Source organism: Arachis hypogaea, chromosome 18 (assembly GCF_003086295.3).
Source record: "Arachis hypogaea cultivar Tifrunner chromosome 18, arahy.Tifrunner.gnm2.J5K5, whole genome shotgun sequence".
In the NCBI taxonomy this organism is placed as follows: domain Eukaryota; kingdom Viridiplantae; phylum Streptophyta; class Magnoliopsida; order Fabales; family Fabaceae; genus Arachis; species Arachis hypogaea.
Genome location: NC_092053.1, coordinates 49,321,671 through 49,344,349, shown reverse-complemented (window position 1 = coordinate 49,344,349; position 22,679 = coordinate 49,321,671). Strand labels below are relative to the sequence as shown.

The following is a 22,679-nucleotide window of genomic DNA, read 5'->3' as shown; positions in this document are numbered from 1 at the left end:
AACGCCAGAATTCTTGAGCTGACTTGGAACGCCTATTTTGGCCATCAAATCTCGAGCAAAGTATAAACTATTATATATTGCTGAAAAGCCCAGAATGTCTAATTTCTAACTCAATTAAGAGTGCACCAATTGGGCTTCTGTAGCTCCAGAAAATCCACTTCGAGTGCAGAGAGGTCAGAATCCAACAGCATCTGCAGTCCTTTTTTAGCCTCTGAATCAGATTTTTGCTCAGGTCCCTCAATTTCAGCCAGAAAATACCTGAAATCACAGAAAAACACACAAACTCATTGCAAAGTCCAAAAAGTGAATTTTAAATAAAATCTATTAAAAATATAATAAAAACCAACTCAAATATACTAAAAATATACTAAAAATAGTGCCAAAAAGCGTATAAATTATCCGCTCATCAGTCGACTATCCAACTTCCCCTGCAAACTTTGTGATTATTTTTGGATTTTTCACCCCTCTTGGCACTTCGGCCATTTGGACAACTTGAGGGAAAGCAGACACAAAGTGAGGTCGATTTATGAAACCGACATTCAAACCAACTCGATTGAGCACCTCTTCCACAATTCTGGTGACTTGATAACGTTCACCGCCATGATTAGCACATAATCTGGCTAGAAATTTATCAGCTTTTTGGTCTCGGGGAACTACATGAGGATTTTCTCTATTAAAAACATTGTTTTCATTTTGGAAAATATTTTCGAATCCATCATTATTTCCCCTGGCACCATGCCTTTCACCTTCCTCATAATCTACGATTCAGGCAATTTGTTTGACTTATCTAGCAAGACATTCGAATTTCGATTCGTGATCAGCCATCATTGGATTCAGAATTGTTGTCATCTGTTGAGTCAGCAAATTGACCAAGTCATGTTGATTTTTGAAAGAACTGAAAGATTGATGGTTTAGAGGTTATATTAAACTCTCGTTGCAAGTATAGTTACTAAACCAAGCAATTAACCTTTCTTACAAACGTTTTGGTTGTCACAAGTAACAAACCCCTTTTTAAAATTGATAACCGAGTATTTAAACCTCGGGTCGTCTTCTCAAGGAATTGCAGGGAGGTATGTTCTTATTATTGGTTATGAGTCTTGTAAATTGGGGTTTTGGAAAGAAGGAGCAAGTAATGTAAGATAACAAGTCGTTAAAATAATAAATAACAAAGCTCTTGGCAAGGTATAAGAACTGGAAGTCCTATCCTAGTTATCCTTATCAATTGTGATGAGAATGGATTTTTCTCCCACTTTGTTAACCTCTAACTATGAAGGTAAGTTAAGTGGATAAATTAATTTTTATTCCTCAGATCTTAGTCTTTCCTTGGGAAAAGTTAGAGTTATTGGAACTTAAATTAATTCTTGAAGAATTCCAATTTTCAATCAACAATGAGTTTGATAACTCAAGAGTCACCAATTATTTAACCAAAGCCAAAAGGGGAAAATATCTAAATTAAATTAAAAGCATTTATAAATAAAGTAAAGCAAAATTAAATTTGAAAATACCTCGAATTGCATTAATAATAGAAGATCAATCTAAACATAAAGAGTTCATAAATTAAATTGAGAAAAGAAATAAAAAGAACATTGATCCTGGGATTGAGAGGCACTCCTAAAACTAAGAGAAATTCTAAATCCTAATCCTAAGAGAGAGGAGAGAACCTCTCTCTCTAAAAACTACATCTAAATCCTAAAATTGTGAATATTGAAAGCCTCATTATGAATGGATGCATTCCCTCACTTTATAGCCTCTAATCTGTGCTTTCTGGGCCGAAAACTGGGTTAGAAACAGCCCAAAAATCGCCAGAGAGGAAATCTGCCACGCTGATTTTTCGTCACTGCGACGCGTCCGCATGGAGCACGCAGTCGCATCACCTAGCGTCAGGGAAACTATGACATATTATATATCAAATAGAAGCCCTGGATGTTAGCTTTCCAACGCAACTAGAACCGCATCATTTGAACCTCTGTAACTCAAGTTATGATCGTTTGAGTGCAGAGAGGTCAGGCTGGACAGCTTTAGCAGTTCCTTCAGTTTCTTGTATTCCTTCCACTTTTGCATGCTTCCTTTCCATCCTCTGAGCCATTCCTGTCCTGTAATCTCTGAAATCACTTAACACACATATCAAGGCATCTAATGGTAATAAGAGAGGATTAAACATAGAGAACTTAAGGCCAAAGAAGCATGTTTTTAATCAAAGCACATAATTAGGAAGGCAAATGTAAAACCATGCAAATAGTATGAATAAGTGGGTAAAGAGTTGATAAAAACCACTCAATAGAGCACAAGATAAACCATGAAATAGTGGTTTATCAACCTCCCCACACTTAAACAATAGCATGTCCTCATGCTAAGCTCAAGAGAAGCTATAAAGATGAAGAGGAATGGTAAAATATATGAAATGCAACCTATCTATATGAATGTAACTACATGCAAAATGTTTTTATCTACTTGGTTTAAAAATAAATAAGTTCTCTAAGACAAACATAAATCAGATTTCACTAATTCAAATTATACAATAAAAGACAAGTAAACTTGTAAGAAGATAGCTTATGAAAGCAGGGAACATAGAATTGAGCACTGAACCCTTACTGGTAGTGTATATCACTCTAACTCTCAAGTGTCTAGGGTCAATCACTCTACTCTTCTCTAGTCATGCTTTCTAAAATTTGTTCTTCACCTAACCAATCAACAATATTTAATATACCAATGCAAACATCATGAGGTCTTTTCAAGGTTGTAATGGGGCTAAGGTAAGGGTAAGGGTATATGTATATGGCTAAGTGAGCTTTATAAATTGAATCTTTAATTAACATAAGCTTTCACCTAACATACATATACTCTATATAACTCTAGAATCATGCCTAGCTACCCATAGTCTTCACTTTTGCATTACACATTCATGTATCAATTTTTTTTTAATTTTATCACATATGCATTTATCTTTTATTAACTTTACATTCGGGTAATTTTGTCCCCTTATTTATTTATTTATATTATATATTTTTTCTCTTTTTTTTTAGAGAGACATAAAAACTAGAATAACATATCAATGCATATGGAATTTTTAATTTTCTGTTTTACATGAGTAGGTACCCAAATTTTTTCCAATATTCAAAATTAGAAACATGATACATTCCCTTATTAACCCAAGTTTCCACAGTTTTTCCACACTTAATTGTTGCACAATCCCTATCTTAAGCTAACCAAAGATTCAATTGGGATATTTAATTGTTTTTCTGCTTAAGGCTAGTGATGTGGTAAAATACAGAACAAATGGGGATTAAAAGGCTCAAAGTGGCTGACAAGGGTGATTTAAAGGGTAGGCTTATTTGGGGTAAGTGAGCTAAAATCAAACAATGGCCTCAATCATATGCAAGCATGTAAATACACTAAATAATGGAAATATAGATTGGAACAAAATATAGATTACAATCATAGAGAAGGAAACACACAGGAATAAAAATTTATAGTTAAATAATGTAACCATGTAAATAAGCTCAAAATCTCATAGGTTGTGTGTTCTTTAACTCAAAAACCATGTTCCAATTACAACTTCCAAACAAGTTTTAACATAAAAATTTTTTCAATTTAAATTAGTGAAAATTTTCAAAAATAGAGTCCTAAAAAGAAATTTATTACTTTAACCAAGTAGTAACTAAGTGCACAAAATCAAATAAACATGCAATCAAATATGCAGATGTAACAATGAACAAAAAAAGAAAATAAGATTATTGGTGTTGAAAAGAAGGTAACTAACCCATGGAGATCGGTATCGACCTCCCCACACTTAAAGATTGCACCATCCTCGGTGCATGCTGAGATGTATAGGTGGACGGGTTGTTCCAACTGGCGCTTTTCTCCAAAGATTGTGCAGATGGACTTGTCTTGTTTCCCCATGTAAACGTCTTCCGGTTCCCTTCCGGGTGGCCATCCTGAAAGAAAAAGGGAAGAAAAGTAACCCAGAAATAAAGATAAGAAACAATTAAAACATGGGTTGGTTAATGCCAAATAATGAGGGTCTCAATTACATGGTAGCTACAACATGTAAGTGAGAAAACAATAGAAGCACATGGCATACCAGTAGTGCAAAATGTTGCAACAATGAGGGAGAGTGTGGGTAAGGAGAGGTAATGTAAATTCATGTCAATAGAAAAGTAATACAGGTATAAAAGATTGGCATTGATTTAAATAATATTACCTAACCAGAATAAAACAAGTCACTAAGCACCCAAAATAATTCAAGAGAAGATGCAACAGTTAAATAAGAAAATTTTAACACCAAAGGAAAAATAATGAATTTAGAAAAGAAAGAAAAAATATGCACAAAATTAAGATGCAATGAATGAAATATGAAAATAAATTAAGTAAAATAAAATGAAAGATAAGAAGAATGAGAAGGGAAAGAAATAAAGTAAGAAAGAAAGAAGAAATTAGGATTGGAGAAGAAAAGATAAGATAATTGGATGATCTGGATAAGCTGTGCGGCGCAAGCGATGCGGACGCGTGAGGCACGCGGTCGCGCGACTTGCGCTTAAACTGATTGACGCGGTCGCGTCGGTCACGCGGTCGCGTGACCCGTTTTAGGCTAATGGCGCGAGGGCAGCCTCGCGCTCGCACAACTCTCTATTCAAAATCATTAATTGCCAAATATTGGGTGATGCGGTCGCGTGATTGACGCAATCGCGTGAGTGGCCATTATGGGGTATGATGCGGACGCGTGAGGCATGCGTCCGCGTGCTAAGGTTTGTGCGTTCAGCACCATTCCAGCACCACTCTAGCACAACTTTCGGTCGTGCACCCTTTTGACGTCGAATTCTAGGGCACGCAGCCGCGTGGGTCACGCGGTCGGGTGGGAGGCCAATGTTCCCATGTGACGCGGACACGTCGGCGATGCGGTCGCGTGGGGTGATTTGTGCCACGGGCATGCCTCCAGCCACGCTTTCGCATGACTCTCTGTTCAATCTCTTTTCTTTCTAACGCACTGGTGACGCGGACGCGTCAGCGGCGCTGCCGCGTCGCGTGCGTGCTTTCCTTTTTTTTTATGCAAAATGCAGAATGCAGTATGATATGGATGTTATAAGTAATTCCAGGTTCAATGAAATAAAATAAAATAAAACTCAAAAACAAACAAAACAGACTAGAATTAAAACTGAAAAAAGGGACAATCATACCATGGTGGGTTGTCTCCCACCTAGAACTTTTAGTTAAAGTCCTTAAGTTGGACATTTGGTGAGCTTCCTGTTATGGTGGCTTGTGCTTGAATTCATCCAGAAATCTCAACCAATGTTTGTAATTCCAATGGCCTCCGGGATCCCAAACTAGGCGCAGAAAGCCTTCAAGTAAGTTGAAGCAAGTGACAAGGCCCCAAGAGTGTTGATTGGTAGAATGAATTCCGGGGTCCCAAGTCTTGCTTTTGCACCCGTCTTCTTGTTGATCATTATTATTCCATCCGCTTAGCAAGCAATCTGAATTCTCACTAAGGCGGCCAAACAACTTCCTAGACCCATGCAGTTGAGCTTTACACCAACATTTGCGTTTAAACTTAAAGCTTCCAACCATAATGAACCTTGCAGGACAATTCTTACCACTGGCCATCTTCCTCTTACTCTTAATGCCACAAAGAGCTCTAAGTTGACCATCCATCTCCAGTAGCCCATATTCAAGTGGAATTAGAAAGCTAAGGGATATGAATTTTACCCACTTGAATGTTGTGAAGGATGATGGCAACTTTGGGGGAGCTGTTTTTAACGAAATTGCAAGCTCCACTCCCTTGTGCTCTTCTCTGACAACTTCCACCTCTTTGCAAACTTCTTTAATTTCAACCTCTTCATCTTGGTAGATTTCTTCCAATTCAGTCTCTTCTGCACTACTTACCAAAGGCATAGGAGGTTGTGCTTCTTCTTCTTGAATCTTCATCTCTTGATTAACCTCTTCCAAGTCTTCAACTATGATATGCTTTGGAGGTTGTACACCCTCCTCAACATCAATATCAACATCAAACACCGTGGAAGGAGGCTCTGTGACTGGACTTTCCAATGGAGGTACAGCATCCCTTAAGTTTGCAACCACTTCTTCCTTTTTAATAATTGCTGCTTTATCCAGTTGTTTAAGTATAAAATCATACTCATCCTTGATGATTTTCTTTCCATGACAACTCCTTTCAACTACTCCTTCATCTTCAAGGGTCTCTCCTACCTTTACCCGTAGGGCCTCCTCTAGCTCTTTATGAAGTATGGATTCGCGAAGATGATTCCTTCTTTCCTGTTCCATATCAATAGCATAATTGGGATCATCATGCTCTTGGATTGATGGATGTGGGTGCTCTTCCATGGAGGGTGGTGATGGGATGAAAAGATCATTATGTGGTTGAAAAAGAAGTGCACTAGAGTTTGAGGGTTGAATATTGGAGGTAGAGGGTTGGTTCATGCGGGATATAAGTTTACTGAAATTTTAAATGAAAGGTAAAGACAAATGGAAGGAACCCTACAGATAATTGACTCGAGGCAAACTCAGAAAGTCGTTGGGATGTGTATATATATATATATATATATATATATATATATATATATGACTTTTTATGTGTTTTCCAACTCATAACCCTAATACTATCTCACTAACGGTGCAAGCCAACCATGGAGTAAACTCAGAAACCCTAGCAGAGGCAGAGCTTCCTCCTACCACGCAACCAGCTTCTCCAATCTTCATCGTCTTCTCCATTAAGTGTCAGGCGCATCGTCTTCTCCATCGTCTTCCTGGTAGCGGCAGCGACGCAACAACCAACTTTCTCTCCACCGTTGGCGTCTCAGTCGGTATCTCTGTCAACATCGTTGTTCGCGGTTCCCTCTCCAGCAACCAGCTTCGTCTTCAGTCAGCCGTTCCCTCTCCAGCAGCCAGCTTCCTCCAGGCTCCAGCGTCGTCTTCTCCGGTCACTCATTCAGGTTAGTCTGTAATTTTTTGGGAATGTTATATGTTAAAGTGTTAATTGTTTTATTTTTTGTTCAATTTTTAAAACTATACATTCTTAGTTGTTGTTGAATAAAGCAATCTTCATCAATCTGAAGCAATCGTGTTGTACAATTTTTTAAATATTAATAGAATCTTGCTCTTATGTAAAAGCTAGATTTGATTTTGAACTGAGGATCTTCTATAAGCTAATTTTCATTTTTAACTTCAAAAATATTATGCTATTCATTTACTATTATAATTCATGTAGCAGATAAACGAATAAAAAATTGAAAGAAAGCTAGAGGTGAAAGAAATCTAATTAAACAAAAAGTTTAAAGAGTAAAAAGAAACAAAAAGGAAAAGCACTTTAATTTGTTGCATGCTATGAATCATGAGAAATAAATTGACTAATATGATAGTAAATATGGAGGCTCTTGTATCCATTCGGGGGAGGGACTAATTACTCATTCATTTTTTTTAAACAGGATTGATGAATTTTTTTCGTTCATTCATTTAATTCATGAATAAACTCTTCAAATTGTACTAATTGGTTAGTAACAAATACATGACTTCTCTTATTTTATGTATTTTGCTTTTTGCATATTCAAAAAAATGGGAAAAACTAACCCTAAAAGTGATACGGTTGTTGGAAGTACTTCTTCTCCAAGTGCAGCCACTCCCCGGCCCGCTGCTGAGAACGATGGTCTTTCTGGTGGAACATCACAAAGTCCAGCTCCCCTACCGTTGCCTGCCTCAAATCCTTCATCACAAACACAAACTGAAGCTGCTTGAACTACTGGCGAGCCTCCAAAAGAGGTAAAACGTAAACCCAGTAGAGCACCTAGTAGTGTTTGGGCACATTTTACTAAAGGTTCTCCTAATGAAGCTTGCTGCAACTATTGTAAAAAAAAAAATATGCATGCAATAGTTCTAGTCATGGTACAACAAACTTGCATAAACATTTAAGAATTTGCACTAAAAACCCTCATAAGCAAGCTGAAAAGGGGCAGAAAACTATTGCACTTGGGAGCCAATTTGAGAATGACCCTAATGCAGTTACTATGAAGCTTGTTGATTTTAATCAAGAGAAAACTCGTCTTGCTCTTGCAAATATGATAATTGTTGATGAACTTCCCTTTAAATTTGTTGAGGCTCAAGGCTTTAGACAATTTATGAGTAAAGCACAACCTAGGTTTAAGGTTCCCTCCCGTTGGACAATTGCTAGAGATTGTATGGCTTTGTTTAGATATGAGAAAGAGAAGTTGAGAAATTTGTTATCTGAAAATCGCCAAATGGTTTTCCTTACTACCGATACTTAGACCTCAATTCAGAATTTGAATTATATGTGTGTGACTGCGCATTATATTGATGAGTCTTGGACATTGCATTAAAAAATATTGAATTTTGGTTTGATTACTGATCATAAGAGTGAAACTATAGGGAGAGCATTAGAACATTGCTTGCAAGAATGGGGTATTAGAAGGATATGTTGTGTAACTGTTGACAATGCTAGTGCTAATGGTGTTGCAATTTCATATTTACTTTGAGGTATGGGTGATTGGAATGGGTCAACATTGTTAAATAGGGAGTTCATGCATATGAGATGTTGTGCTCACATATTAAATCTAATTGTCGGTGATGGTATGAAAGAGATTGATAGCTCAATAACTAAAATCAGAATTGCATGCAAGTTTGTTAGGTCATCTTCTACTAGGATGCAAGCTTTTAAGAGGTGTGTTCAAGAGGCTAATATAACTTCTAAAGCTAGTGTAGTGTTAGATGTGCCGACTAGGTGGAACTCTACCTATTTGATGCTAGAGGCTACTGAGAAGTTTGAATTGGCTTTTAGTTGGCTTAGTTATCAAGGCTCATTTTATTTGTTGGCGCTTGAGTCTGAAGGAGGACCTCCTGATGCTAATGATTGGAAAAGGGCACGTGTGTTTGTGAAGTTCTTGAAAATATTTTATGATGCAACTGTTACTTTTTCTGGTTCTTTGAATGTTACATGTAATAATTTTTTCAATAAGTTGTGTGACATTCAAAAAACTTTGAATAAGTGGAGAAAGAGTAACGATGTTGGTTTGCAAAAGATGGCGACACAAATGAAAGTAAAACTAGACAAATATTGGGAGGGTGATGGGATAAATTACTTTCTCTTTGTGGCTGTTTTTCTTGATCCTCGTTACAAGTATGAGTATGTTGAATTTTATCTTAATCGGGTGTATGGGTTGAATCAAGCCAAAGATATGTTGAAAAAATTAAAGGATATGATTCATAAGTTGTTTGAGTATTACTCCATGATATATCCCCTTCCGGATGATAGTTCTTCTGGTAGTTTTAATTCTAGCATAGCCTCTCATGATCATGGGGTTGGTGGTGAAAATGAAAATGAGGAGGAAGATGGCTTCGAAGATGAGTTTAGAATGAGGGTTAAAAAAAAGCAAGGTGAGGTCAAAAGGAATGAATTGAAAAGATACATGGAAGATGATGTGGAGGATAACATTCCCGATTTTGACATTTTGCGTTGGTAAAAATTGAAATCAATGAAGTATTATGCTCTTGCTCACATGGCTAGGGATTTGCTGGCTATTCCCGTCTCTACCGTGTCTTCTGAGTCGGCATTTAGTACTAGTGGTCGTGTGCTTGACCAATTTAGAAGCTCATTCAGTCCTTCTACTGTTGAGTCTCTAATTTTCTCACAAAATTGGTTGAAGACTCAAGAGAAGATGTATGACTTAAAGCAAGAACTTGAGGACCAAGAAAAACTTGAATTAAGTAACTATTTTTAATTTTTATTTCTTTAAATTATTATGTAATTGTTGTTATTGTTAAGTCTCTAATAATAATTTAATTACTGTTAATGTAGATCTTTCAGCTTTAACAATATCTAATCAAGCCATTGGAGTTGATGTTGTTTACAACAATTTGAGGTTAACATTTTTTTACTAATTATTTATTTGTTGAATTACTTTTAATTAATCAATTTTATATATTGACATTAACTAATTATATGCTGATTTTTTGAAGGTCACAACTCCTCTCTTGAATATGCTTGGTTGATGGAATAAAGGATTATGGAGTGAAGACTTTGAAAACTAGACAAATATTTCTATTGCACTTTTGTATTTAGCTTCTAATGTTTAGATTTTAATGTGTTTTGGTTTTAGCTTCTTTCAAAAATTATTCACTAGACTTTTGTATTTAACTTCTAATATTTCTATTGCACTTTTATATTTTTATTAGACAAGATTATGATTATTCACTATTAATATGTTTGGATTTTGATGAGTTTAGTTTTTAATCTATTTGGTGTTTAATATTATATTTGTTGAATTTTTAAGATAAAAATTTGCCAATTTGATTTTTTTATGAATTTCAAAGTGATCGGGTACTCGCTACCCGAACCGAACCAATCCACTCTTAATCGGTTTGGTTTGGTTCGGGTACAAGCACAAAAAAACACAAATCCGAACCAAACCAAAGCAATTACTTTTTGATCGGTTCGGTTCTAATTTTACCTTGAACCCGAACCAAACCGCTCCGTGCTCACCCCTACAATCATCTCTGATATCCATGAATTCAAGTACATAAACGTCCATATAATCATAACCATACTTGGACATTGCCAAACGTCACGTCAATTCAAAGAAGCAATAAAAATCATTACCAAGTAATTCAATAAAGTGGATCAGTAAAACATCATAAGGTGAATCAAATTATTGAGAGAGAGAGAGAGAGAGATGAGCAACTTAGGAAACCTGTTGAGTGCAACGAGAACAACTTTGGAGTCGTCACGCAGGCGAGGGTCGACCGTGGAAACCTGGCTGAGCAGGGCTTGGGCGTCGTCTTCGTTGAAGCAGAAGAGGCCGAGGTGCTTGCCGGTGGAGGTTCTGGTAACCAGCAAGAACTCCTCCCATGGGTTGCTGAGTGCATACACGGGGAGGTTATGGAGGAAGAGAAAATTGACAGGGAGGTCGTGGAGGGGAGGCAAATCGAACAGAGTTTCGTCTTTTTCCTGGCCAAAGTCGAGACAAACAGAGATTGGGAGAAAGAAGACCAAAGTGGAGACGAGACGAAAAAAGCTTCGGAGAAAGAAGAGCAGAGAGGAGATGGACTAATGGAGACACCTCCTTTTTCTTCTTCTTTGTCCAGAACCCTAAACAAGATCAACATCATTTTTTATCTTTTTGATTTTTCATATATGTTTTTGTTTTAAACTTTCATTTTTAAATTGTTTCAGATTTAAAAATGTAAAACTAAAGTTAATTTAATTTTGACTAAATTATAAGGATTAGGGTAGTTTTTGTCCAATATTAAAAAAAAGGGGTATTTAAGTCTTTTTGTAAAATTAAATAAAAAATATTTTTTTATTTTTATTAAAATATAAGGATAGTTTAGTAAAAGTATTGATATGATATATATTTTAAAAAAGAAAAATTGATTACTAACGTGGAAAATATAATCCACGTATCGTGTTTTAATTTGTCCATATTTTTATCGTACCGATACATATAAATTTATCATTGTATCGAAGCAAACACCAATATTATGAAGCAGATATTTATTTTTCAAAAAATTAATACTATTATGTACTTTAACATATTGTGTATTAAGTATTACATTAGATAGAAATGAAAACCGTTAAAGATGATTTATATAAAAAAAAAGTATAACCGTTATCTATTCTATAATTATGTAGTCTCATTAAATAGTTACCCATTTTACATTCTGGTTAGTCACTCTACAGAGACACCTATATAGCCATGATAACATGGCCGATCTCCAACTATGCTTGTCGAGCCCATCAAGATCAATAACATACGGTAGCTACTTTAAATGAACTCTAGCACTAGACTTGTCCCTGAAAAGTATCATAGACAATAATCATGCGTAAAAACCTGGACAATAGTGTCTGTTGCTTTAGGAGGCATGACTTTGAACTTGTTATGAAACCAGCCATATAATACTGTGAACTCATCAACACAATCGTTTGGTGAAAGTTCACCAAACAATTCTTAGAACCACACCCACACAAGCTTTCCACCATCCATCAATTGTTCAAAATCACTGAGACATCCACTAATAGAGAGGTATAACTGGTATACCACATCCTGTAAGGTGATTGTGCACTCCCCAAAAGACATGTGAAACGAATAGATTTTTGGATGCCATTGCTTTACAAATGCACTAATCATTAGCTCGTCAAGCTTAAACAATAATCATTTTAGTCTTGCAACATGAAGTAGTCTGACACTCTCGAAATAAGATACAATACAGTCATGTATTATCATCTACGAATACTCTGTATACATTGAGTTGACTGATAAAACAGAAATATAAAGGTAGCGACTTAACAAGGCATAATAACAACAAACAAATCATACATAGGGTAACTAATAAATTCTATAAACGACATTTTTAAAGTAATTCAGTCCAATTAGAAGCTTTATTATTATCCCTAATAACTAATATTAAAATTCTCATTTACCGGCTCTAACATCCTTCATATTCATGCTATAATCTCAACATTCTCTATACCAACAACCAATATCTACAATTCACATGACTAGTTAAATTTCTTCATAAGAAATTTCTAACTAGGAATGGCAATACCATTCGAACCCGCAGGTACCCATCCCGTCCCTACCCGCTCGGGGCAGGAGGACGAATTTTTAGCGGGGCGGGTTCTTGGGAGGGGCGGGGGCGGGGTCGGGTTTAGGTAATACCCGCCCCTACCCGCCCCGCTATATATATAATACATATAATTTTAATATATAATATGTATAATATATATAAAATAATTAGTAAATGATTAATAATATTGTATCATATTTAAATTTTTTACTTTAATTTATGTTATGTATGTGATGATGGTTATATAAATTTTGAAATTTAATTTTATTTATTGGATTTTAATAATTATAAGGGCGGGTAGGGGCGGGGCGGGTACCCGCAGGAGCGGGTTAGGGTTCAATGTTTTACTACCCGCGGGTAGAAGTGGGGCGGTTCTATGCGAGTTGTTGTACGGTGGGACGGGATCAGGTAGAGCAAAAACCCGCCCCTACCCGCCTCGTTGCCACCCTTATTTCTAACACATGAATATCATCGGTTAATAGATTAATTTCATCAACTACATAAATTAGAAAACTATTTTTACAACTAATCTCTTTGTCGATAAATCCGGCCACATGCGCAATTTTGTTTAGGCGGTACATGTCTCCCTCATTGCCATCCATCTTTCTTTGAAAATGCTGCTGTCTACTGTTCTGTGTGATTTGCTTTCCTCCGCCACACTCCGCTAGTTGTAAAACTTATATCCACAGCCATAAAATGCTCCACAATCGTCTTATGTTGCTACAGACTCACCCCTCTTCACCAACTTTCTCTTTGCCAGAAGTTCTTTGCGGTGACAATGGTGAAAAAATGGAGGAAAGATTGATCACAGAAAGTTATTCAATTTCTTTTTTTCATATAAATCGTTATAATTCTTTGTGATTTGTCGCGCGACACATAAATCATGTCAGACCCTTAAGTTTTACCTAATCTAAATAAATTGTCTTAGACTAGTGCGATTTAATCTTTGAAAATGTTAAAAACGTTATCTTAAAATTATTTGTGTATCAATGAAATCTCAATATTTTAAGATGATTTATGTTTATTATTTTAGGAAAAATTTAACCATAAATTATTCTATAATGTTATTATTTATTAATTAAATTAAAATTCAATGACATGAAACGATTTATATAATAATAGAAAGAATTATTCTTCACATATAAGTTATTTACACATACAAGTTTATACAAGTCATTTATATTATATTATTTAAAAATTTTTGGTGTATGTGTATTGATAAGTTTTGTATAATTCAAAATTCTTCTTCTTCTTTCTTGCATTATAAAAGTGAATTTTATTAAGTTAGGGTTAACTTGTATAAACTTGTATGCCAAATAGAAAGTGGAGATTCATTCATTTTAGTTGCTGTTTAATTTATTTAGGTAAAAAAGTCTTTATTGTGACATACTTTTAAATAGCAACCTAACACAAACTATCCAAGTTCCAACTAAAAAGTTCTAGACCATTCGAAAGCAAGACAAACAAAAGGAACCCGATGGACACACCCGTTGGAATCCAACGGCCCAGATCAAACAGAAGCTTCAGGATAAATCTCTCGCCACTCAATTGATCTTCTCGTCCCATTGCAAACAACGAAAAGAGAGTGAATAAAAACCTAATCCCTCACTCACTGTTACTCTTCAGCTCAACAACTACCGCACCACCAAAACGCACTGTTGCTTCCATCGTTATCCGTAACCGCAACCCAATCCTCATTTCAACGCTCCTTAAACCCTAATTCGATTCAATCGTGATTCAGTTTAGTTCAGTTCCATGGCGTCATCAACATTCTCTGGAGCTCCCTCTGCCGGCTCGCTCGTCGCGCCACCGCAGAAGCTCTCCTCCTGCGCCTCCATTTCTTCCCTTCCCTTCGCGGCCGGAAGAACGCGACTCAACGGCGTTGTTCTTGCCAGGAGGAACCGGTGCCCCAGGGTCTCTGCCATGGCCAAGGAGTTGCATTTCAACAAGGATGGTTCAGCTATCAAGAAGCTCCAGGTATATTAGGACGAGTAACAATAACAGTAACTTTGACTGAGAAAGTGAGTTTAGCTAGAAAGAGTGAGTAGTGCAACTAAACCGTGAAATTAGCTCCTGAAATGATACGTTTTGATTAAAGTTGCTACGTTTATTTGTATGGTTTTTAATTCGTTCGTATTTTTGTTCAAGTGAAGTTCGTTCTTAACATTTTGTGCGGATAATTATAATTAGAGGATTCGTTGTTACAGAGAGTGGTTTGGTTAGAGCACATTATGAGGGGTTCAAATGGTGTTTTCAAAATTTCATGGATAGGTATACTTGCTAATTATAATTTATGCGCATAATGATATTTTTTCCCCTGTATGTTGCAGAGTGGCGTGAACAAGCTTGCGGATTTGGTTGGGGTTACTCTTGGTCCTAAAGGAAGGAATGTTGTTCTTGAGAGCAAGTATGGCTCACCTAAGATTGTTAATGATGGTGTCACTGTCGCCAAAGAGGTGTGTACTTTGTAGTGTTCTAGTTATTTCATCGTTTTTTAGGTTCAGATACAGGTTATTGATTCTTTAATGGGAAAATAAAGCAAAAGAACTATTGTTATATTATAAGAATAATCATGTCGCTGAATTTTTTATTAGGACCTATGATAATGTTTTTTAAAATTAGAAAAAGGTTTAGAAACTATTCTTTTCCATTCATGAGAAAAGAATAAAAATTCTTGTTTTTGATGTTTTTTCATAAGTTTATCTAATACTTTATGTTTTGTTTTTAATTGATCCTTATGTTACATTTGGCTTGAGTAGGTTGAGTTGGAAGACCCTGTTGAGAATATTGGAGCCAAATTGGTGAGACAGGCAGCTGCCAAGACAAACGACTTGGCTGGTGATGGAACCACTACATCTGTTGTTCTTGCTCAGGGTCTCATTGCTGAAGGAGTTAAGGTAGGTTGTTCCATATGCAGCACTGTAAATTGAAAACAACTGTTTGGTTTGATTTCCATGTTTTACATATTGTCATTGTTAGGCCTCATTTCTCAGAAAAATTGACAGGTTGTTGCAGCTGGTGCTAACCCTGTGCTCATCACCCGTGGGATTGAAAAGACAACAAAAGCCCTTGTATCTGAGCTTAAACAGATGTCAAAGGAGGTGATGCATTTTTCCACTTTTTTCCTCCTCGTTTTACTTTTGAGCTGTTATGTTGGGTGTTCATATTCTTAAAGTATTCTGGCAATTCATCTCTGATTGATTATTTCAAAATCCATTTGCTGTGAGACTGTGACATAATTTTGTGCTCACATGGATTACAGGTTGAAGATAGTGAGTTGGCAGATGTGGCAGCAGTTAGTGCAGGAAACAATTATGAAGTCGGGAATATGATAGCTGAAGCAATGAGCAAGGTTGGAAGAAAGGGTGTCGTTACACTTGAGGAGGGAAAGAGTGCAGATAACCACCTGTATGTTGTTGAGGGGATGCAATTTGACCGTGGCTACATTTCACCATACTTTGTCACTGATAGTGAGAAAATGGCTGTTGAATATGAGAATTGCAAGGTTTGACATTTATTTTCTTCTGGCAAGTGATTGCTAATTTCCATTCTTTATATCCATTATAATTTATGCTGTATATATTGTGCAGTTGCTGTTGGTTGATAAAAAGATAACAAATGCAAGGGATCTAATTAACATTCTGGAGGATGCAATTAGAAGTGGATTCCCTATTTTGATTATTGCAGAGGATATTGAACAAGAACCTCTAGCAACTCTTGTGGTGAACAAACTGAGAGGATCACTGAAGATTGCGGCACTGAAGGCCCCTGGATTTGGAGAACGCAAGAGCCAGTACCTTGATGATATTGCTATCTTAACTGGAGGTATGTAAATTTAATGCTTCCTTGTCCTCAATTAATTCTTTCTTGGGTTTAATTTGGAAGCATAAATATTTCACCATTTTAGTTTTGGCAGCATTTTATTACTGTTGATATTGATGTCTTTTTATATACCCATGGGATTATAGGTACTGTAATCAGGGAGGAAGTTGGCCTTACCCTAGACAAAGCTGGGAAAGAGGTTTTGGGGCAGGCCTCCAAGGTGGTGCTCACCAAGGATACAACCACAATTGTTGGTGATGGTAGTACCCAAGAAGCAGTGACTAAGAGAGTTGCACAAATTAAGAACCAAATTGAGGTCTGTTTTTTGCCTGTCCCTGTCTCATCTTAGCATGTCTCAAAATTTTTTTTACATGCAAATATCTCATGTATAGGGGTTCATTGGGACATTGTAAAGAGTGCATATCTATTGAGACTCCCGATAATTATGAAGTTCTGTAGTGCTGGTAGATATGTTCATTCTTGCTGTTTTCAACAATTATATTTGTTTATTTCAGGCTGCAGAGCAAGAGTATGAAAAGGAGAAGCTTAATGAAAGAATAGCAAAATTGTCTGGTGGTGTTGCTGTTATACAGGTAATTCACTCATTGAACTATTTAATAAAAAGCTGATTATGAACTTTGTATAAGCCATATTGACTCATGAAAGTTTGTTTTGTGTGTGTGCAGGTTGGAGCACAAACTGAGACAGAGCTCAAAGAAAAGAAGTTGAGAGTTGAAGATGCTCTTAATGCTACAAAGGTATGATTCTCTTTCCTGTAAGGTTTATTAGGCATTTTTGTACTCTGTTTAAGTGGTCTGAATCTTTTGTTGATTCTTCAGGCAGCTGTTGAGGAAGGTATTGTAGTTGGTGGTGGGTGCACTCTGTTAAGACTTGCTTCAAAGGTGGATGCTATCAAGGATGGCCTTGATAATGATGAAGAGAAAGTAAGTCATTTATTAGATTGGGCATATGATATATTTGTTTGGGTTCTTTGAAATGCTCCCCACTTTTGTTCAATGACATATACTACTTATTGGCTTTCCCATTGTCTCAGCGGTTTCAAAATTATTATATTTTGTTGTATTGCAGGTTGGAGCAGATATTGTTAAAAGAGCTCTCAGTTACCCTCTGAAATTGATTGCCAAGAATGCTGGTGTAAATGGCAGTGTTGTCAGTGAGAAGGTACTCGGATTGGATATCTTGTGCATTCCTCCTTACTCGACATTTTATTTAAATGCTTATGTTATGACTCTGCATGTTGTGATTAGGTTCTTTCCAACGACAATCATAGATATGGATATAATGCTGCCACTGGAAAATATGAAGATTTAATGGCTGCTGGAATCATTGATCCAACAAAGGTGAATTTCTGTTTGACTATTATTGCATTAGTTTTTATTTTACCTGCATTTGATCCTCTAGCTATTAGTATGGATATAATTAGTTTTTATTTTATTTTTAGCTTTTAGTATGCTGGTGTCTTTTCGATGGTGTCCTATATAATCGGGTTTTAATTCGTTTTAATTATAAATGGATGACATCATCATCGTAACCATTATTATTAAGTTTACAACTGGCTGTAGGGAACCTGAGATTACCATGAAAGGTTTACAGTTATGGTTCTTTCCGTTATATACTAGATATGAAACTTGTTTACTTAAGAATCCTATTCTTTTTGTGTAGGTGGTGAGATGTTGCCTGGAGCATGCAGCCTCTGTGGCAAAAACGTTCTTGATGTCAGACTGTGTGGTTGTTGAGATTAAGGAGCCTGAGCCTGTACCTGCTGCCAACCCCATGGACAATTCAGGTATGTAAAAACTATAGACAACTGAAAATTAAAACAAAAACTAGGTAGATGCCAGGTTAGCTGATTCCATTTCTTTTCTCTCTCTCTCAGGATACGGCTACTAAAGTAAAGAGCTGCTTCAGTGAGAACAATATTTTCGCCGCTGAGGAAACACAGTGTGGTAGTTGTTTTCATTTGTAGCAACTAGTCTAATGTATGATGGTTTCTTCATTATTGTAGCATGATGAGCTAGATAGAGTGGCGCTTTTCTTTTTAATTATTTTTTGAAATTAATAATATAAAAAATTTTGCCTATCAATTATGTGGAGATCCACTTAGCTCCTGGTTTTACCCCTTTATTAGTGTCAACGTTCAATACAAGTTAATCACCAATGTCTTGAAAAGAATAGATCAAATGGCTGGGTAAAAGTCATGTGTTTGTTTAAATTTCACTGATCCAATTGGTAATTAATTATAAATATGATTGTTTGAAATGAGCGTCGTTCATATATCTATTGTTCTAAACTTCTAGACTCTAGTAGCCATCTACTTAGCAAGTTTCCTAAGAACTCGATCGGAAGTGCATTTACCTCAGGTGACAACTGCTAGCAATTTTATTTGGTTTAGCTTTTATGAAGGTTTGGTAATGGTTTGTTTCGAATAAACTACTATTGAAAGAAGAAAACGTTAATAAGATTATCTATAAAAAAAATAAATGTTTTTATACTCAGATGAATTTGGTGTATTGACAAAATTAAGTACTAAATTTGTATTGACTTTGTTAAAAGATTATATTAAACTTAAGACTATTTCTTCCCGAAACAACCACTGCCACATTTTCTTTCTACCAAAATCTATCTTAGCACAATTTCTCAAAGATCTGTTCCCAGTTCTGCGTCTGTACGCATTTCGGTGTTCACGATTCATGTCAATGCCACTTGCCTTTCCCTCTTCTCCATCCTCCTCCTCCTCCTCCTCCCTCTCCTTGAACAAAGTGCCTCCGCTGCCACAAATTGCTCATCATTTCGTGATTTCTCGCGTCCCCTCTTCTCTCTCTCTCTCTCTCTCTCTCTCTCTCTCTCTCTCTCTCTCTACACTGTTGCAACTGGATATAGTCGCCATTGCGATTTATTGTTGCTAGATCTGTGCTGCTTCTTGGTCCAATTGGTTTGTTTTCAGATTTGTAAGAATGGTTGCTGATTTATGATTTGGGTTAAGTTAAAGATCATTTGTGACCTGAGAACATTGAGGTGGTTTAATTTTTTTATGTAGCTGAAATGATGGGAGCAATGGTGGTTTAAAGAAGATGAGAAAAGAAGTCGGAGACGACGAAAGGGTGGCGCTAAAGTAACAATGTAGAGCTACTTGAACTCTATACTTAAATTGCCGTCTCTAAATTAAACTGTAACTTCTTCAAATAAGAGGATTTTAATTTTTTGGTGAGTACTTTTTTTCTTTGGTGACTTTGGTGCGTAGTTTCATTAGTGTATGTATATTTTAAGGATAAAAAAATGGTTTATTTAATTTGTCTCTTATAACATGGTTTAAATCAAGTTTTTTTAATATGTTATTTATCAAAAACATAATGTGTATATTAAAAATAAATCACTATTTTATATATAAATATAAGTATGTTTAATTTATTTTAATTTATATTTTATATTTTAATATATATTTTATATATGATTAATTTGATGATTAATTTTTAGTGTATAAATAGCACGATTATTTATTTAAAGAACACACGTTTAATAAAATAGATTTTACTCACTTTATTAAAGGTTAATTTACTTGTTCGTGACTTGGTGGGTTTCATAAACACGTGTGCATAAATGTGAACTTTTCCTAAAAATGTTTTCCCCCTAAATCATGATGAAAGAGTTGTAATTAAAACGTTTTACATGTCATTAGATACGAGTTAAAAGTAATTAGGTTTTAAAAGATGATGTATTCTTTAAATTTATTTTTAAAAAATTTTATCAATTAAATTTGTCTTTTACAAATTATAAATTAATTATTTTTGTCTTTTACTCACTTAATTAGCAATTTTTATTAATGATGATACAAAATTTTAACTCACATCATATATGAATGACACTTAACATATTCAATTATACGTTGAATAAATATATTTATGAAAATATATCAATTTTGTATTGTTAGGTTATATTATTTTGTAATACTTTACATATATTTATATTTTATGATTCAAATAATTATGCTTATTTTAATATGTTATTTAAATAAAAGAATCAATTTTGATAATTTTTAATACTATTTTAAATTTGAATTACTTGAGATATTATTTGGCAAAATGGGTTAAAAAAATATCAATAGGTATTTTTACTTAATGCAATTTAAATTATTCTTATTAAAAATAATTTATTCAATATATATATATATATAATAAATATTCTAAAAAGAAATTATTCTTACTATTATAAATATCATTGAAAAACTGAATGTACTAAAAGAAGAAGAACAAATAGATATAAAAAAACCTATAAAAAATACAAACAATAAAGTTTTTGTGCTACAACATAAAAAATTATTATAAATTTAAATTTTAAAAAATTTTATCAAATTATATTTATCATAAAAAAATTTATCAAATTGTAAATTACGAACTCAATAATTATTACAAATTCAAAATTAAATTAAATATTTTAAACAAATTGCTACAATAACTTTTGTGCTATTTGACATAGAAGTAAAACTATTTGACATAGAAGTAAGAAAATTATTGGGTATAATTGCCTTAAATCTAATTACACTCTAAGACAATAATGACACTGAAATACTATTCTAATTAAAAAGTTTATACAACTTCATACTTATATTTGCAGTCAAAGCAAATAATTTTAACTTTAAAGAAGGCTTCCCAACAATACACTTTTATCAAGATATTTGTCCTATCAAAAAATACTGAAAATCAACCTCATTACAACAAATAAAACAGATAATATTACAAAAAATTTATTTCAAAACATCTAATTTATATTCTTCATTGATTATAAGAACTAACTTCACTAACACCAATATCATCAAACCTAGATGACATATTGATGGTAATCAATGGCTAAGAGAAGGGGAGGTTGAATTTTAGCCCATTTTTGCTGAGTATTACTTTCTACCCTTTAAAATAGCTTCAGGAGATTTTTCTGCTTTTTGTCTTATAACCAGTCAAGAGACATTTTCTTTTTGTCTCGTAACCAGTCAAGAGATGTTTTTAAATTTTGTCTCCTACGTAACAGAAACAGAAAGAGTAGAAGAGAAAGAGATAAGCACACCAGGAAGTATCCTGGTTCAGCTGCTAAGTGCAATGTAGCCTACATCCAGTCTCCATCATAACAGTGACGGAATTTCACTATAATCATCCGATTACATACACCAATTCTCCCTAGGAACTACCCATTCCTATCTGGGACAAGTCCAGAATCTATACCCAAAACTGAACTTGACTTGGTCACCTATTAAGCTTTCAACTGCTAAGTGCTAACCCAACTTGCAAGGGGATTCCCACAGAATCATGATACACAACATATAGATGTACAAAGGACCTCTAAGACATCTATGACTTTTTCTTTAATTTTTCACTCTCTTCCTTTTTCCTCTCACTGGCTTTTTCTTACAAACCTCACACTGTTTACCTTTTTCACCATGAGACTCAGACAGACAAAACTAAAGAAAAGAAAACAAAATGTAACACTTTGAAGGAGAAGAACTTCTGTTAGTTTAGGTAGCTATGAGAACTCTGTGCTTACTCTCCTTGTCTCAACCCTTGGCCGTTCACCCTTATTATAGAAGGGGAAGCTTCCAAGATTGAAACCGGTTGAACCAAGTCACCTTCTTCTTCTTCAATAATCAAAACTGGTTCGGACAGAGAGAAGAGAGAGAGAAACCGAAAGCAAAACCAACATGCAGTTACCTCTCTCTCATCCCTTCTCATCAAGCTTCATCAATCTAAGCCTTCCATCTTGACTTTGTCTCCAAGAAAGATTTCTGACCCTTGATGAACTCTTGATCCTTGACAGCTCCTTCTGTTCCATATTTGCTCCTTCCTCAACATAGCTCCAGTAGCTACCTTCAGTGATGGATTAACAAAAGTGGAAACGAGCTTCACCTCAGAGATCTTCTTCTCTGACCGAAACGGATTGCTACTACTTTAGACATGGAGATCTTGAAGCTTCTTCACCAAATCTTGCCTTAAGTGGAAACGATCTCAGCCACGCCATGCCTTGAATCTTCTTTTTGCAAAGGCCATCATCAACCTAGCCGTTTGCTTCTTCCTAGCTTCTCTGTGATTTTCTCTGATAGCTTGCATCTTCTTCTTTCCTGTTGAAGTGACAACCGAAAACAAGAGAGAGAGAAGAGAGAGAAGAGAGAAAAAGATTTCAATGAAAATAATAAATGAAATTAAAATGAATTAATTTTCACTTCCATTCCCCTATGCATAGTAACGTGTTAAATCTTTAATTGCCATCAAATC

The 22,679-nt window shown here is 35.2% G+C and overlaps 1 protein-coding gene across 1 annotated transcript; it reads left to right on the top strand.

Moving 5' to 3' along the window:
* Positions 1–14,002: 14,002 nt before the first annotated feature.
* LOC112769358 (ruBisCO large subunit-binding protein subunit beta, chloroplastic) lies at positions 14,003–18,509 on the top strand. Its single transcript, XM_025813856.2, has 14 exons — positions 14,003–14,559; positions 14,913–15,038; positions 15,342–15,479; positions 15,588–15,683; positions 15,845–16,087; positions 16,173–16,407; positions 16,551–16,720; positions 16,920–16,997; positions 17,091–17,162; positions 17,244–17,348; positions 17,494–17,586; positions 17,673–17,765; positions 18,088–18,211; positions 18,302–18,509. The coding sequence occupies exons 1-14, from the start codon at positions 14,338–14,340 to the stop codon at positions 18,313–18,315; spliced, it is 1,809 nt and encodes a 602-aa protein (XP_025669641.1). The 5' UTR covers positions 14,003–14,337; the 3' UTR covers positions 18,316–18,509.
* The last annotated feature ends 4,170 nt before the right edge of the window (positions 18,510–22,679 follow it).

What these genes read in the sequence shown, in the direction of transcription:
- LOC112769358 (XM_025813856.2), top strand. Translation starts at nt 14,338, where the DNA reads ATGGCGTCATCAACATTCTCTGGAGCTCCCTCTGCCGGCTCGCTCGTC. An exon ending in GTGTCACTGTCGCCAAAGAG is followed by an intron (nt 15,039 to 15,341) that starts GTGTGTACTTTG and finishes TGGCTTGAGTAG; the next exon opens with GTTGAGTTGGAAGACCCTGT. An exon ending in AAATTAAGAACCAAATTGAG is followed by an intron (nt 16,721 to 16,919) that starts GTCTGTTTTTTG and finishes TGTTTATTTCAG; the next exon opens with GCTGCAGAGCAAGAGTATGA.